Source organism: Humulus lupulus, chromosome 5, assembly GCF_963169125.1.
Source record: "Humulus lupulus chromosome 5, drHumLupu1.1, whole genome shotgun sequence".
NCBI lineage: Eukaryota > Viridiplantae > Streptophyta > Magnoliopsida > Rosales > Cannabaceae > Humulus > Humulus lupulus.
In genome coordinates, this window is record NC_084797.1 from 203,164,941 (window position 1) to 203,181,798 (window position 16,858).

The following is a 16,858-nucleotide window of genomic DNA, read 5'->3' on the forward strand; positions in this document are numbered from 1 at the left end:
AACAAGGTAAACTATACAAATGATTTACTAATATTTATCAAAACATGAAAGACACATATAATGTTATCTAGTTTCTAAGTCATAGATAGCTTAATTAAACATAAGCTAATGTGTTTATACTGCCAATGTAATATCTGGAACTAGCTATATATGTTTGATTTGCTTGATAAAATCTTAGCCCCATTAGTTGTCAACTAACAAAATCCTCTATAGAAATATTGGATTGACAGTACTAGTCCAAATTCATTAATTTTGAGCCTTTTTTCATAGCTTGGTAGGTACTAGAGACTTAGAAAGAGGACACCAATTGTAACATAACTAGAGACTTAATTTGGATAAATGCATCTTTTTAGAATAATTTAATTGCAGTTTGCATTTAAGAATCCAAAACGTCTAGTCAAATAGAGCATTGAAACAAAGAATAAAAACCATCAAATATAATCATAACTAGAGACTTGATTTAGATAATGAAAGAGATCAAAGGTTCAACAAAATAAAACAAAGTAGAGTAATATTATATATTACTTTATTACTTTTATTTAAAGCATCCAGTGATTCTGAGTAATTCATAGCTTCATTTCTGGGTTATATTCATCTGCACGTATATATACATACATAATATTGGACAGGTTATCAATGAAGTAGTCCAGCTTGCAAATATTGTGCCAGGAATCTTTAGAAAAGTTGTGAGTGATGTTCAGATAAAAGGCAAGTCTTCATAATCAAATTTCTATTATGTGATCATGAGAAATAAAATCATTTCTTCCTTCATAAATAAAAAGAAGATAAAAAATTACTCACCAAAATATATATTATTGTCGTGTACTCATTACAAGCAGTAAGAATTTATTTATTAAATATAGTGATTCTATAATCCATGCTAAAGCTAAACTAAGAATCTGTCATATATATTTGCATACGTTATATACATAACTCTCTTCTCTCTGTAATATTAATTAGATTTAGAAAGGTATAGTAATATCAGTGAAACAAAAAATACAGACTCAAGACACTTTACCTCAAAGCTGAAAACCAATTCTTAAATTAGCACTAATCACTCTGTATATTAACAAAGTCATGTCAGTTACATATCCTATATTATATTCAACTACATATTCAAATTACTCCATATATTCACAAAGGTGTGTCAAATACATATCCTAAATTATATTCAACTACATATTCAAATCTCAAAACAATTTCTCTGCTTCCTCAACTATTACTTTATCTCCAAGTCAATATATCTTTGAGATATTTTATCAAACTATTTTCTTGCACTGTAAATACAACAATTTGAAGAATATAACTTAAACAAAGAACTCCCAAAAAATACACCTACTTCCAATCCTATTATTTAATCTAACTTTTCTCATGCTCACATTTTATCAAAATTATACTATTCAAACAATGGAACTAAATTCAATTACATTTAAGGATATCAATCGAAATCCAATAAGGAAAATGAAATTGCTACCTTGTGCTCCCGAACAAGAATCCGACGATCATTAATAATCAATCTAACACATATGAAACAATGAAATGCAGAGCAGAGCCATTAGGCCTCTTGTGAGTAATGTATAATGACTAAAAATTCAATCTCTATGGTGAAATTGAACTATAGATAGTTAGGGATTTAGCTACTTGCCATATTATATTAACAAAACGTCAAATGACTTAAACAGAGAATAGTGATTAATTTAAACTTTAAAGTCAAAGAACATAATATATATCAAATTCGTCGAGAAGTCTCGTCGATCTTCTGAGAACAAAGTTGTGAAAAGCTTCATCAACCTCCCAAAATATCAAAATTGTTGGTTGAATTACTTACCCATGCCAAGGAGAGCATCAGATTGTGAGAGTGATGGCGAAGTGGTGTAGATCGATGAGGAGAAATGGGAGAGAGAGCAGAGACGAGAAATTGGAGAGAAATAGAAAACGGGAAATGAAAAATTCTTTTCTTTTCTATAATGAAATTAGAAATTGTTTTTATAAACGTTATTACAAAATTACTTTATTTAATATAAGTCAATTACGCTTTTTATTATTTTATGTATTTAAATAGGAAAATTGTTGTCGTGAGTACTATGAAGGAAAATAGATCGTTTGTGTTTCAAACGTAGTGGTTACACCAGTGCTACTTCAGCAAGTTAAGCAATTTTAGTGGCAAGATGAAAAATTGAGACTTATCTGGAATCGAATCTAAAACGGTGATCAGTTAGATGGATGGACAGTAAATGCCGAATGATTCTTATACCATAAGGGAAGATTGGTCGTTGCAAATATCCTTGATCTTAGAGTCTGTTATGATCGAGGCTCATAGGTCTAAATTTGATGTACATCCTGGAAGCACAAAGTTGTACCAAGACTTGAAAAGACAATACTGATGGGAAGGTATGAAGAGAGATGTGGCTAACATTGTAGCTAAGTGTATGGTTTGCTAGCAAGTTAAAGCTGAGCACCAAAGACCTTCAGGGTTGCTTTAACCTTTACCTATACTAGAATGGAAGTGGGATAAGATCACGATGGACTTTGTGATGGTATTACCATTAACACCATTAAAGCATGACATTGTCCAGGCGATTCTCGAGCGTTTCACCAAATCTGCTCATTTCATTCTAGTTAGGAAGGATTATAAGGTTTCTAGACTAGCTTGACTTTATGTGGGTAATATACTTTGACTGCATGAGTTGCCTTTCAACATTGTTTCTAATAGAGATCCTTGATTTACATAAGGTTTTGACGAGTATTGCAAAAAACTTTAGGAACTGAACTTAACTTGATCACCGCTCACTACCCTCAAAGAGATGGGCAGTCTGAGAAGACTATCCAAACTTTGGAGGACATGCTTCGTTCTTGTATTATGGATTTTTGGGGGTAGTTGGGGAGAACACTTGTCATTGGTGGAATTCGCTTATAATAATAGCTTCCAGGCCAGTATAGGCATGGCTCCTTATGAGGTCTTATATGGGAGACCATGCAGATTACTTTTGTGTTGGGCAGAACTAGATGAGCATGTCATAATTGTACCTCAAATTATCGCTAGTACCACTAAGAAGTTCAAAGACATCCAAGAGAGACTTAAGGTTGTTCAAAGTCGTCAGAAGAATTATGTCGATCTCCACTGACGAAAAGTTGAGTTTGAGGTTGGTGACTATGTCTTCTTGAAAGATACTCCTATGCGTGGTGTGATAAGATTTGGAGTGAAGGGTAAGCTAGCCCCGAGGTATATTGGATCTTACGAGGTTATCGAGAAGGTTGGGGAGGTCTTTTATCGATTGAACTTACCAGCGCAGTTAGGGCATGTTCACAATGTGTTCCACGTATCAATGCTAAGGAAGTATACTCCAGACCCATCGCACATCATTGAGTACGAGGCTATCCCTCTTCAGGAGGACGTGACATATGAAGAACAACCTATCAGAATCCTGGTGAGAGAGTTAAAGGTGCTAAGGAACAGGGAGATTCCAGTAGTCAAGGTCTTATGGCGGAATCATAGAGAAGACGAGGCTACTTGGGAGTTAGAGTCGGAGATGTATGAGAAGTATCCTCATTTGTTTAATTTCAGCTTGAGATTGTACTTTGAAAATTTTGACGCGAAATTTCTTTAAGGAGGGAAGAATGTAAAGAATCAGAGGAAAAACAATACTAAACAATATTTTTTTAATGGGTGGGACCCACTTTAAGTGAAAAGAGTCAAATGACTCTTTCTTCTTTTTTTTCTTTTTCTTTCTCTTTCCGCGACTGCTCTCTCTCTCTTCCCTTTCTCTTCTCTTCTCTCCACCACAAAGACCCAACCTTCTGCAACGACCATGTTTGACATGTGGCAGCTCATTGGATTTGCCTTGCTCCGGCGACCTCAACCACCAAGCGGCGCTACCCAACACATCATCAATTGTTCAGAATAGTCAGTCAAAGTTTTGGTCCGTCAAATTTGACTTTGTTTTCCAGCCAACTTTGACCACTCCTCGACAAGTGGTTGGTACCTTTGGAACTAGCATGGAGAGAGGAACAAAACCCACTAAGCCATTCTGGTCAACTCGTCTTTTTTCTATGGCGATATTTTGGGTATCTCTGCCACTTTTCAGCGACGTTCCGGCGAGTCTGAGCACTTTTTGAACTGATGGTTCGCATGAATGTGATATACCCGCCGATGTTGTCATTTTGATATATGTCATGCATATATTCGTCGATGTTTCCGGTACACTGCTCACTGCCACCACCAACCGTTATTGTGCACCACTTGGGTGAGGTTTCAAAACTTGAAATTTTAAATATGGTCATATTATATGTTGTTGGATATGATTTTGAATAGAGAATGCAATGATGATAATCTTTTTCTCATTTGGTGCATGTAGGAAAAACGTGATATTAGAATTGGACTAAATCACTATGGGATGATCGTTAAGCTTAAGAGTGTCGCTTTGGGCTCGGAATGAAAATTCTAAGGAGGTAGGGACTTAACTTGACTATTAGACTTATTTTACTCATATTGAACTGTATTAAACATGTTCCAATTTTGATATTTATAAAATGTTTGAAAAATTGAAAACTTAATCTGCATGTTTTCTGTTCTATGATCATGATTTGTGCATGTTGTTGTTTTACAACCTAGACTCTTTGTCATCATAGGTAGATCAGATGTCCACTCACCTGTAGGTGTAAAGACCTAGCATATGTATACATGAAGTGTTCTGAGCCTCCCCCTTGTGGTGGTTATCAGGTCCGGCTACCCGATTTAGGATGTCAATTTTTTTATGGTGGGTAATGGGAACTAGGGATCTAGTGGACGGTGTGATGTGCACTTGTAGCTATGCTCTTGTGATTATTTGTGGTTTCTCTCTATTTTGGTTTATACATGATGATGTATGTTTTGTTTTCAAAGCTAACCATACAGGAGTTGTATTAAACTTCTGGGTCCTATGTTTTTAGTTGCTTTCTTACTGGGCTTTATATAAGCTCACCCCCTATATCTCTCTCATTCGAGGAACCTAATGACACGAATGTGGATAAGGTGAATTATTGATGGAGCCAATGTGTTTAGCCTATTTTTATTTAGTGTCATTGTCTTATCTTTTCAACATTATAGATGTATTTGATTTGGAACCTAATGATTGGTATATCTAAATTAGCTATGTAATAGTTAGGAATGAGGAATGGTGGATGCTAAGTATTATTTTGGGTGTTTTATGAATTATTAAATTTAATTGATTGTTGACTATATAACTGTGGGGATATTATTGTTCTATGTATAATGATAAATGATATTGTTTTTATCACTAATATTTTTTTTTATATAATTACAACAGCTATTCCATTGTTTTGACTTATAATTATAGTACTATTTAATATAAACTAAAAGATCGTTTATAAAAACTATTTTCCAACAAGGGTCAAAGTTTGACATTTGACCACCTAAGTTATGGATATTACAAATTTGTCACAGCTTAGGGCTCACGTTGTGACAACAAGAATTTTAGAGAGTTTTGTTGTCTTCTGTTTCACTCTGTACTCATCTTTATTATGTATGATATTGATCTAATCTTATTATGCAAGGTTGCAAAGAGCTCTATCATTGGTAAAGGTATAACAAAAAAAATGTCATGATGTTGCCAGAGTTGATTATTCTAATGTTGAAAGTGGAGAAGAGGTGTTCATTCAAAGAAAGAGATGGAGAGAAAAGTTGATTATCATTGATTAATTTAGTCAATTGAGCTATATATGCTATTTATTATTGTACTAATAAGTATGAATTTCTTCTAGTTTATATTGTCTATCTATTTGTAAATTTTTGAATTATTTGTTTTTTTTTTATTTGTAACTATATCATTGAATGTATAAGTTTTGTTATTTTAATCTATAAGTTTTAAAATTTGCATATAAATGTTTCATTTAAATCATAATTTTTTATTTAAAATAAATATAAATTAATATTTTAAAATTTTTAAATATAAGTTTTAAGGGCATACATTGTGCGCCCTATAAAAAAATTCTTTAGGGCACGCGAAGAGAGCCCTAAAATCTTTATCCAAAGGTACTTAACGAGATCTTTTAGGACACATATTGTGAGCTTTAAAAACATTTTTTAAGGCTCACAACGCATAACTTAAAAAATTCTTCCCTAAAAATCTTCACTTTTTAAGGTTCTTAAATAAATGACTCGTAGGGCCATGCCCTAAAAACTTTTTTAGGGCTCGCAATGCAACTCTTAAAAATACTTTTGTAGTAATACATGTAAAAGTTTTCTCTACTCTACACAGAAGTGATTCACCATTGGTGACTTGTATTGCTCTGGATTTTGCTAATTATAGGTTATAACAGATACTTGTTATAGTGGAATCTCTTTCATGGAGGAACTGGATTAGGCTAACACATTGTTAGCTGAATCAGTATAAATTTTGGTTCTCTTTCCTTTACTTGTTTTTTGTTTGTTATTATAGTATTGTTGTTTGAGTTTGAATATTGCTTATTTTGAGTTCTTTGTTGTGTATTTACAACAATTTTCCTTATAATTTTTTTCTACATGTGAATTTTGTATTGATTTCCGTTGATCTTTTTATTTGTTTATTTATTTACTTTATAGAATGTGATGATTTCAAGTTATTTTGGACTAAAATTTTTGGGTGAGGGAAAGGTATTTTGGTTGGTGTATAGGATTGCAAGTTATTACCATAAATTTATATTAATTTGTGTATGGAAAAATGTAAGTATGGTGAACAATGGTCCATCTATTATAATTTGGGTTTTCACTTTGGTTATGCTTTAGGACTTAGAAGATCATGTTATGGTGATTAGAAGTTTAGGAGCTGAGTTTAGTTTTACTATTAAAAGTCGGTCGGCCATATTCGTTTGTTGCAACGGTGAAGAAGAAGAAGCTACAGTGAAAAAAGAAGAACGATAGAGAACATATTGATTTTTTTATTAAAATGTTTCTTTTACTTTTTTTTATTATTTAAAATATTTTAAAGTTATTTTTTCTATTCTTATTGTCTATTAAATTATAAGAAACCTTTTTTCTTATTTTTTTCATCTGCTACTGTTAAAAATTAAGCAGGCTAAACAATGGGACTTAATTGACACTAGTTAATAAACTTATTAAGGATCTAATTGCTTACGAAAAAAATCCCAGGGGCTAAAGTAGCTAGAGTAGAAAAATCTATACATAACTCAAGGGCAGTACTGCTAAAAACTCATAAATAATTAAGAGGAAGCTTGGGATTAAAAGTCCCTAAAAAGCGAACATCAACATTTTGTTAAGAAATTTGTCAAAACAAAAACATGGTGTTAAGAAAATCATAGAATATTCTCTTCTAATCCCAATTTGTTTTCGAGAAATGAATTACGTTAATCCAACAGCAACAAATTATAAACAAAATAAGATAACTACATGAATAATGCAAATGGATTAATTCTCATCATTCAATAAAACATGGAATAAGTAGTTTGGTACACAACATGGAAAATAGGGTGACAACAGCAGTAGCATAAACTAATGTAAATTTAACACCACCACACCAGGAAGTAAGAAGAAGTAGATCACCAGAAAAGTAGTCAAAAGGGCCCCCGATTGGAAGCAGCAGCAGCGGCATGGATGTGTTGCCAAACACTAGTTAAAGCAGTGGTATGATAAGTGACAATTGTATAATAATGAGAGCAACTATGAATAGTACACTCTTCATGTCGTTTGACATGTTTGCTTTGTAACGATTTATACATATTTTCCAACGTTCAAGAGGTGATAACATTAAATCTTCATCATCGTCAAGGAATAGTGTCGAAGCTGATGATGAGGAGATTGACGAAGCATTTGTCACCTTAAGCAGAATATTTCTCACTTGAATGTTACCGTTTAGCAATGGGTCTTGGCTTTCTGATATCTTTAAAGCCGTATCTCCGTTTGAATTCTTGGCATTTACATCAACGCCACATTTAATCAGTGCTTTCACGGTCTAGAAATTAAGGAGATAATCCGACAAAATTAATTAAAATATGAGTAATCAAACATGTGTACAATGTGCATCAAAACATTACATACATTTTCAAAATTAGGTTGTATAATTTTTTTTTTTTGGAAGTTTAATTTGGCTAAGAAAACTTGCCTTGGGAGAATTTTTCAGGGCTGCAACGTGTAGCAAAGTATTTCCTTCTCTGTTCTTCCCGGTCAGAATTTGTTTTTCTTGAAAGTCTGAGTTTTTGTGTTTGGCTCTTAAAATCCTTTTCATGAGAAACTCGAAAACATCAAATTTTTCTTTAATCACAGCAATATGCAAAACGGTGTCCATGTAAATGGTCACGTCTTCAATGGATTGTGGGCAAGCAGATAAAAGTTGATCTAAGATGTCAAAACTTATGGTGTTTTGATCTATTTTTTCAACCACCCAATGTAAAACAGTTCTGCCTTCCTTTCCTTTGACACGAACAAGATCACTATTAGTGTCTATAAGTCGACGCAACACCCTAATTCGCCCTTTTTTCAGTGCAAGATGCATAGGGGTCAGCCCATCATGGTTTTGTTTTCTGGCAAATGAAGGCTTCAACCTCATTATCTCCATAGTAAATGAGGCTTTACCAAACGATGCTGCTATATGCATAGGTGTGTCCACGAACGGTATGGCATCAATTCGATCCAACAAATGTGGATCTCTTTTAATTAACTTGTATAGCTTGTTGATATCCCCTTCACGGGCAGTGGCTTCCAACTCCTCCTTTATGGTCATAGTACTGCATGTCCTCCATTTCATTTGTAACAATTAATATATAAGTTAATCACGATTAATAGTTATTAATCAATAATTACTTCTAAATTCCTCTTGCAGTTTTCTTTCACCTTTCATTTATTACCAAGCTATCATCAGGTTGTGCTGAAAGTGAATCAACGTTTGAACTCAAAACAGCGGCATCATCAACCGATACTTCCCTGCAAATAATACTATCTCACAGAAGCAGATTTCTTTTACCACATAATTAAAATTTGTATTATTAATTTAGTACTTAATTAAATAAAAGCCTGGTAAATTTTAAAATAACTACAATCTTTGCGTTGAGGAAAAATTTAAGAAGATGCTATTTCTATTTCTATATGGTAGTTCGTACATAGTACTATAGCCATCCGGATCTAGCTTTATAATAGTAATAATTAGGCATTATAGTAAGAATAAGATGTTATTTAAAAGTGTGTTGCTTTTTGGCACCTTAAATTGCCAACACCACACATCAAAGTGATACTTATGATTAGTTAACGATACCCTATAATACATATTAAATTCAAATATGTGAGATTCGATATTTGATTGCACCAATAACAGTATATCACTTTTTTGTGGTATTGGGCACGAGTAGTGATTCTTAGCAATTCTCTTTTTAAAATGATGGATATCACATTTCGCATTAAAATTTGTACAAATCAAATTAAATTTTAATAGCCCAATTATAACTACACAAAAAACCTATTTTCACTACTTGAATAAAATATAGATATCAGTTTATCAAAGACGATCTATGTATATACAAGTAGGCACAGTTCAACACATAGAATTTAGATAAATTTTAGATCCATTAAACTTAAAATAAATAGCATTTTTGCCCCTCGAACTATGATCATTATATGATTGTGCCCCATGAATGATTCACAATGTTAAAAATTGTATCCCCAAACTATGCACGTTACTGAAAATATTGGACTTCTGTTAGATTTTGTCCTAGGTGGCTAATAGATTGATGATGTGGCATTTTGACTGTTGATGTGGCACTACCATGTGTAGAATAATTAGCAATTTTGACTGTTCGAGGGGAATTGTTAATATTGCAAATCATTCGAGGGACCAAATCATATAGTGGTCATAGTTTGGGGGGCAAAAATGTAATTTATTCTTAAACTTATTGTGTTTCCTCTTCTTTTTTTCTTTTAATATATATAAATATAATATGATTGAGAAAAAATATTCCATATATATACTTTAAGTTTTACCGGTAGAGCTCTTAGTGTTTCTCGACTCGTGAACAGTTTTCAGCTCGATTTTTTTTATGACCGTGTATATTGTAGCTATTTAGAGCATCCTGCAAATTTTCAGAAAATTTCGAATAGTTTACAATACCAAAAATTAGGTTCAAACATGTTGATTTCCATGCGTATAAAAAAAATTAGTCACGCGTGCAACAACATGTTTGAACCTAGTTTTCGATGTTATAAACTATTCGGAATTTTCTGAAAAATTTACAGGATGCTCTAAATAGCTACGATATACACGGTCATGAAAAAAAATCGCGCCGAAAACTATTCACAGGTTGAGAACACTGAGAGCCCTATCGATAGAGCTTAAAGTGAAGCATCTGCTTAAAGTGAAGTCCCTATAAGAGAATTCTCCATATATGTTGGACAAAACAAAATTATAATACAAAATTATAATAATACCTTTCAGTTTCATGTTCTACCAAGTTGCTAGGATGTGGTGAAAGTGAATCAGCATTGGAACTCAAAACATTAGTATCATCTGACATATCTCTGAAAAAAGAAAAAGAAAAAAAGTAATAATTTATTACCCACATTTAAATGATTTATTCTAACTGTGCCATAAAAAATTATAATACTTCCCACTAGATCCGAAAAAATATTTTAGTACTGGTGTAATAATAAAAGCATTTTTAAATGGGTTTATACATTTTTGGACCCTGTGTTTTCCCCATTATTTGTTTGGACCCTATATTTTGACAAATTACTTTTTGGACCCTATGTTTTGTAAAATAGTTAAAATATAGAACCCTAAACTCTATTTTGATGAAGAAAAAATTGAATATAACAACACAGTTTTAAGCAGAATGATTTTATTTTTGTTTTGAATTGTTAGTTTGGTAAATTATTTGTGATTTTAGTTGAGAAAACATTGACCAAAATCAGGTTTATAGTTCTATTTTAACCATTTTACAAAACATAGGGTCCAAAAAGTAATTTGTCAAAATACAGGGTCCAAACAGGCAATAAGAAAAAACACAGGGTCTAAAAATGTATAAACCCTTTTTAAATTGCTAAGCACTCACAATAGATGATTTATAATAGCTAAAGTTATAAAATTTAGCTCAAACTCCTCAAAAACACACTCCATTGGATAAACTAAACCATTCATTTATTTGACCTCATCATATTTCCAACTTCATATGTAGCTAAGGTTTACCTTTCCTTCAAACATTTTTATTATTATTTTAGTCATTTTCATTCTCATATTTGTAAATTAATTATTTTATTATTATTTATCTTATTTTTCAATTATTTTAATTAATAAATATATTTATAAATATAATATTTAAATAATGTAGAGAGAAAATATTAAGAAGTTGATATATGATGTAATGTAAAAGTTAGAGGTAAAATAGAAAAATTAATGTTTTGGTAAGGTATTTTAAAAGATGGAGTAGAGTATCGGTTTAGAGTGCTCTAAAGTATGCAATATAACTATATTACTTTTTGTCTAATTGAAAAATAAAATATATATACATAATTAAACTCTATGGTAGTTGGTAGTAGTAGCACACAATAATATGTATTGTCTAGAGGTTTTATAATAATATCATACAATATTTTCAAATAAGATAATGCTATTTAATGCAAGAATATAATGTTAGGCCTTTTATTTAAAATAAATAAATAAATCTCTTTACCACACACATACCTATATTTATATATTATAAATGTGAATTTAACAGAAATTTTTTGTTTCCGTTAGATTTAACATTTATTTTTATAGTTTTATAACACCTTTAGTTTTAAAGTTATCCAAATAAGATAAATAAACTTAAAATTAAAACAATCTAAATAGGATAAATAAACTAGAAATAAAAATAAAAAGTAATAAATAAGCAATAATAACATCTCATCACATATTTTAATTTTCCATATTAAATTATTTAAATTATTCTATCAATTATGTTACCGAAAAATATTTATGTGTTTAAATTTATTCTTTTGTTTCGTTTATTGATTATTTATTTTGTCATTTTTTAATGAGAAACTACTTATTTTAATTGTTCAAACCATTAACTAAATAATATATATTTATATATAATTTTTTGTTGGCTTTAAATATTTTAAATTAAATAATTAAAATTTGATCAAATAAACTTTTAGATTCATAGTTTTGATTTAGAGTTTTTGAATATTTAATTATACTGAATATTTTTTCTAAAAGAAAATTAGAAAAAGAAGTATTTAATTTTAAAACTAGAATTATTATATATTATATATATATATCAAAACATAAAAAAATACCAAAATTTAAATTATTATGAACACTACATTTCAAACTAATAAAAGACATCAAATAGTATACTTTAAAACTAGAATGCACCATATTTTAATATCTAAAAATATCATATACTTTTTTAAGCTATAAACAATGTGTAACACCCCAAGTTTTGAGACAATATGAATACTTGTGCAAACAATTAATCACACCCTATGTGCCATGTTACTGGCATTCGAGCCTGCAATGTGAGCTCCAAGCCAAGGGTTCGCTCTGAAGGTTAGTCTCGGAAGAATGACAGAAGGAAGCGGCATTCACATTATGGTGAGCTCGAAACATGAAGCAGATTCAAAAGGGTGCTGGAGTAACGGGTATGCAGTTAAAAATCCACTCTTATGGGTTTAGTTGAAACCATGTGTAAACAACCCTATTTTTAAGGGACATATTTGTTTAAGTAATACATTTAAATGTATTTTTTTAAATTCATTTGTATTTTAAATTCAAATTAGATATCTTGTAACTTCCCTAAAATTAAGGGAAGAATATTCTGTAAACCATGCCTATAAATAACCTGGATCATAATCAATTTAAGGACTATGCTCAATTCTTATACACAGAAATTCTGTGAAATTGCTTTCAAAGCTTTAACATAAACAGATAAATAAAAGTGAATCCTGGACTAAAGGTAGGTTGAACTACTGAACCACATAAAAAATCTATGTATCTATGTATCTTTTCTTTCTTAATTATTTATTTTTGCTGAATTGCTCTTGTTTTTAGTTCACGAAAAACGTGGTCAATACAATGTTTTAGTTTAATTTTTTATAATAGGTTTATGTCTTATATTACAATATATTACATTGTTTATTTATTTTAAATTTAAATAATAATTAAAAAATATTATAAAAATAAATTAATACATTTTCTAAATAAAATTAAGTAAAATGTGTTATTTGCAACTAGTATATATATTAAGAGTAACGATACGTGCACTCAAAATATGCACACAACCATTACACACAATGACGTATCACTGCTTTTTAAAACAATGGGTCTCAATTTTAATAAATGTGATTGATTAGGCTAAACTGTCACATCACTGTGTGTAATGTTTGTGTGTATATTTTGGGTGCACATATCATTACTCGTATATTAATGTGTTACCTAACTATACTGTTGAACTGAAATATAATCAATACTTTATAATGTCATTATATATTTCTCTTCAAGAAAAATTACCAAATTAAAAATTTATAGTAATTTTCGACTAGAAGTAAATAAACACTATATTATCATGTACAAAAAGTTTATCTAGCTTACTAATCAATTAAATACTCCAACGCATTGACTTATATGTATGGCAATATACTCAGTGTTGAAATATAAACTTCAATTGTGTGTACATATTATATATGGAGAAGTTTATCCTAATAAGATGTGGAAAGTATTATTTCATAGTTAATATCTAACCTTTTTAGTATTTCCAAGTCATTATTAGGTTGTGGACAAACTAAGTCAATGCTCGAATTCAAGGCCGCATGCTGGTCTGTTGGAATTTTTTTGTTAAAAGTTAAAAGTGAATTGTTAAAAATTGAAAAAGTATATTTGTGTGTGATATGGGAGAAATCTCACATGGATTTGAAATATTCCTCTAAGAGTGTATATAAGATGTAAGTGTCATGTACTGGGGTGTGTCCCAAGGGGAACCTAGTTTTATGTGAATGGGTGAGGACTCGCACACTTGACCACTATACGTGCGCGTGCGCCGCCGCCGTCCATTCGACCGAGCTAAGCGGGTGGTGTGGTGTCGTACTTTATTTTTTGTTGAAAAAAAATTATTTAATAAAATAAATATTATTTATTTATTAATTAATTTTAAAACGATTTATTAAGAAGCAGTAAACGTGATCCGTTTTAACTGCATATGACCACAATAATTCCTCCCACGATTGAATAAATGTTTTCTAACCGTTTTATTGAGATCGACTTCTCTACATAAGTCAGATCAGAATAACGGGAGAATACATCTTTTTACAGAAAAACATTCTCTTCTGATAAAATTGAATTTTCTCTGAGCTTTTGAGGGTGTACGAGAGTGAAGCCTTTCGGTGCAGAGAGGTATCGTATACAATGGTTGTTTTATCCTGGGGACGGCGTGGTTGATAGACTACCGTGCACACTTCGGGTAGAGCCGCGAAATGTCTTAAAGAGAGCGACATATTCGACGATTCAGCCAGAAACTTTATCGGTAATTCGTTCCAATTTTTATTTCAATTCAGAAATAACAATTTTAAGACGTTTTGTTCTGCTATGGCTACTACTGATGATTTTTCTGGTTTTTCCTCTATTGATATTAACAAGTCATTTCGTTTTGAGGATTTGCACTTTAAGCGTTGGAAACAAAAGATGCTCTTTTATCCAACCATAAAGAGGTTGTATTTTTCCTCACTGCTCTGAAGCCAATTTTCTCTGAAACTTTGACCCACAAGGACAAAGAGACTGAACGCAAGAAGAAACAGAAGGAATTGGACTCCTGGGTTGAAAATGACTTCCTCTATAAGAATTTTATTCTTAACGGTTTATCTGATGATCTCTATGATTATTATAATTCAGACAAGTCAACAAAGGAAATTTGGGAGGCGCTGCAAAAGAAATATGATACAGAAGAGGCGGGGACTAAAAAATATGCTGTTAGTCGCTACCTAAAGTATCAAATGGTGGACGATAAATCTATGGAAGCCCAATCTCACGAAACTCAGAAAATCACGCATGAGATTATCTCAGAAGGTATGACTCTTGATGAACAGTTTCAAGTTGTTGTTTTAATTGACAAATTTCCTCCTTCCTGGAAGGATTTTAAAAATGTACTCAGGCATAAGACTAAGGAACTTTCCTTAGAGAGTTTGATCATCCACCTTCATATCAACGAGGAAGCAAAGAAACAAGACCAGAAAGAAGAGGTGCTTGTTGTCTCTAACAGCAACCCCAAGAAGTCCACACCTGCGTTTCTGAAGCCCAATGGCAAAAATTTTAAGAATTAGAACTGCAACTCGAATTCAAATTCCAACCGTAACAACCAGAACACTCCTCGAAACAACAATCAGAGTCGAAACCATAACAGGAACCAACTTAGAATGCAGCAACCTCAACCTAAACATAATGACTCAGGAAAATTCCTTTGTTACAACTGTAACAAGCCAGGTCATATGGAACGCAAGTGTAGGAACAAGTCAAACACTGCTCCGCAGGCTAACTTGACTGAAGAAGCTTTTACAGCTATGATTTTTGAGATCAACCTTATTGGTGCATCAGATGGGTGGTGGATAGACACTGGCGCTTCACGCCATGTCTGCTATGATCGAGCTATGTTTAAAACATACACTGCTGATGATGATAAGAAAGTGTTGTTGGGAGATTCCCAAACCACTATTGTTGCTGGGATTGAGAATGTGGAGCTTAAGTTTACCTCAGGAAATACTTTATTACTAAAAAATGTAATGCATACTCTTGAGATGAGAAAGAATCTGGTTTCTGGTTTTCTGCTTAATAAGGTTGGGTTTACTCAAACTATTGGGGCTGACTTATACACCATTACTAAGAATGGTATTTTTGTTGGGAAGGGTTATGCTACTGATGGCATGTTTAAGTTAAATGTTGAACTCAATAAAGTTTCTCCTTCTGCTTATATGTTGTGTGATTTTAATGTTTGGCATGCTAGGCTTTGTCATGTTAATAAGCGCATTATTAAGAACAAGAGTAACATTGGTTTAATTCCTAAAGTGTCAGATAATGATTTTGAAAAATGTGATTTTTGTAGTCAAGCAAAAATAACTAAGACACCACATAAATCAGTTACTAGAGAATCTGAGCCTTTAGATTTAATTCATTCAAATATTTGTGAACTTGATGGAACATTAACAAGGAATGGTAAACGTTATTTCATCACTTTTATTGATGATTGTTCTGACTTTACTTATGTATACTTAATGAAAAATAAAAGCGATGCGCTTGACATGTTCAAATTATTTGTGACTAAAATTGAGAATCAATTCAATAAGAAAATTAAAAAGGTTTCGTAGTGATAGAGGAATTGAATATGATTCAAGAATGTTTATTGAGTTTTATAATTCACATGGCATTGTACATGAAACCACTGCACCATATTCACCTGAAATGAACGGTAAAGCTGAAAGAAAGAATCGAACTTTTACTGAATCTGTTGTGGCTATTTTATTGAATTCTGGTGCTACATCTCATTGGTGGGGTGAAATACTTTTGACTGTTTTTTGTGTGTTGAATAGAGTTCCTAAGTCTAAGAGCAAAGTTTCACCATATGAGATCTTGAAAAATAGGCAACCTAACCTGTCTTATTTTAGAACGTGGGGTTGTTTGTCTTATGTTCGTATTCCTGATCCTAAGAGAATTAAGCTAGTAAGTAGAGCCTATGAATATGTGTATTTATCGGATATGCAATTAATAGTAAAGCATATAGGTTCTATGATTTAAATGCGCATGTTATTGTTGAATCAAATGATGATGATTTTTATGAACATAGATTCCCTTTTAAATTGAGAAATAGTGGGGGCGCATCTACTAGCAACATTCCTACGATTAGGAGTAATGAGCAT

General features: G+C 31.7%; 3 protein-coding genes across 3 annotated transcripts; 2 read left to right on the forward strand and 1 right to left on the reverse strand.

The window, feature by feature from the left end:
* Positions 1 to 3,176: 3,176 nt before the first annotated feature.
* On the forward strand, positions 3,177 to 3,608 carry LOC133779866 (uncharacterized). Its single transcript, XM_062219766.1, has one exon. It carries the CDS (start codon positions 3,177 to 3,179, stop codon positions 3,606 to 3,608), a length of 432 nt encoding a protein of 143 aa, XP_062075750.1.
* A 3,999-nt stretch (positions 3,609 to 7,607) lies between these two features.
* Positions 7,608 to 11,096, reverse strand: LOC133779868 (ankyrin repeat-containing protein BDA1-like). Its single transcript, XM_062219767.1, has 5 exons — positions 11,032 to 11,096; positions 10,409 to 10,498; positions 8,825 to 8,914; positions 8,097 to 8,718; positions 7,608 to 7,946 (listed from the first exon to the last, which is right to left on the reverse strand). The coding sequence occupies exons 1-5, from the start codon at positions 11,094 to 11,096 to the stop codon at positions 7,608 to 7,610; spliced, it is 1,206 nt and encodes a 401-aa protein (XP_062075751.1).
* Positions 11,097 to 14,540: 3,444 nt separating this feature from the next.
* On the forward strand, positions 14,541 to 15,271 carry LOC133779869 (uncharacterized). The gene is made up of 2 exons (XM_062219768.1): positions 14,541 to 14,565; positions 14,622 to 15,271. Exons 1-2 carry the CDS (start codon positions 14,541 to 14,543, stop codon positions 15,269 to 15,271), a joined length of 675 nt encoding a protein of 224 aa, XP_062075752.1.
* The last annotated feature ends 1,587 nt before the right edge of the window (positions 15,272 to 16,858 follow it).

What these genes read in the sequence shown, in the direction of transcription:
- LOC133779866 (XM_062219766.1), top strand. Translation starts at nt 3,177, where the DNA reads ATGCGTGGTGTGATAAGATTTGGAGTGAAGGGTAAGCTAGCCCCGAGG.
- LOC133779868 (XM_062219767.1), bottom strand. Translation starts at nt 11,096, where the DNA reads ATGGAGTGTGTTTTTGAGGAGTTTGAGCTAAATTTTATAACTTTAGCT. An exon ending in GCTATTATAAATCATCTATT is followed by an intron (nt 10,499 to 11,031) that starts GTGAGTGCTTAG and finishes TTCTTTTTTCAG; the next exon opens with AGATATGTCAGATGATACTA. An exon ending in GTAGAACATGAAACTGAAAG is followed by an intron (nt 8,915 to 10,408) that starts GTATTATTATAA and finishes TATTATTTGCAG; the next exon opens with GGAAGTATCGGTTGATGATG.
- LOC133779869 (XM_062219768.1), top strand. Translation starts at nt 14,541, where the DNA reads ATGGCTACTACTGATGATTTTTCTG. An exon ending in TACTACTGATGATTTTTCTG is followed by an intron (nt 14,566 to 14,621) that starts GTTTTTCCTCTA and finishes TTGCACTTTAAG; the next exon opens with CGTTGGAAACAAAAGATGCT.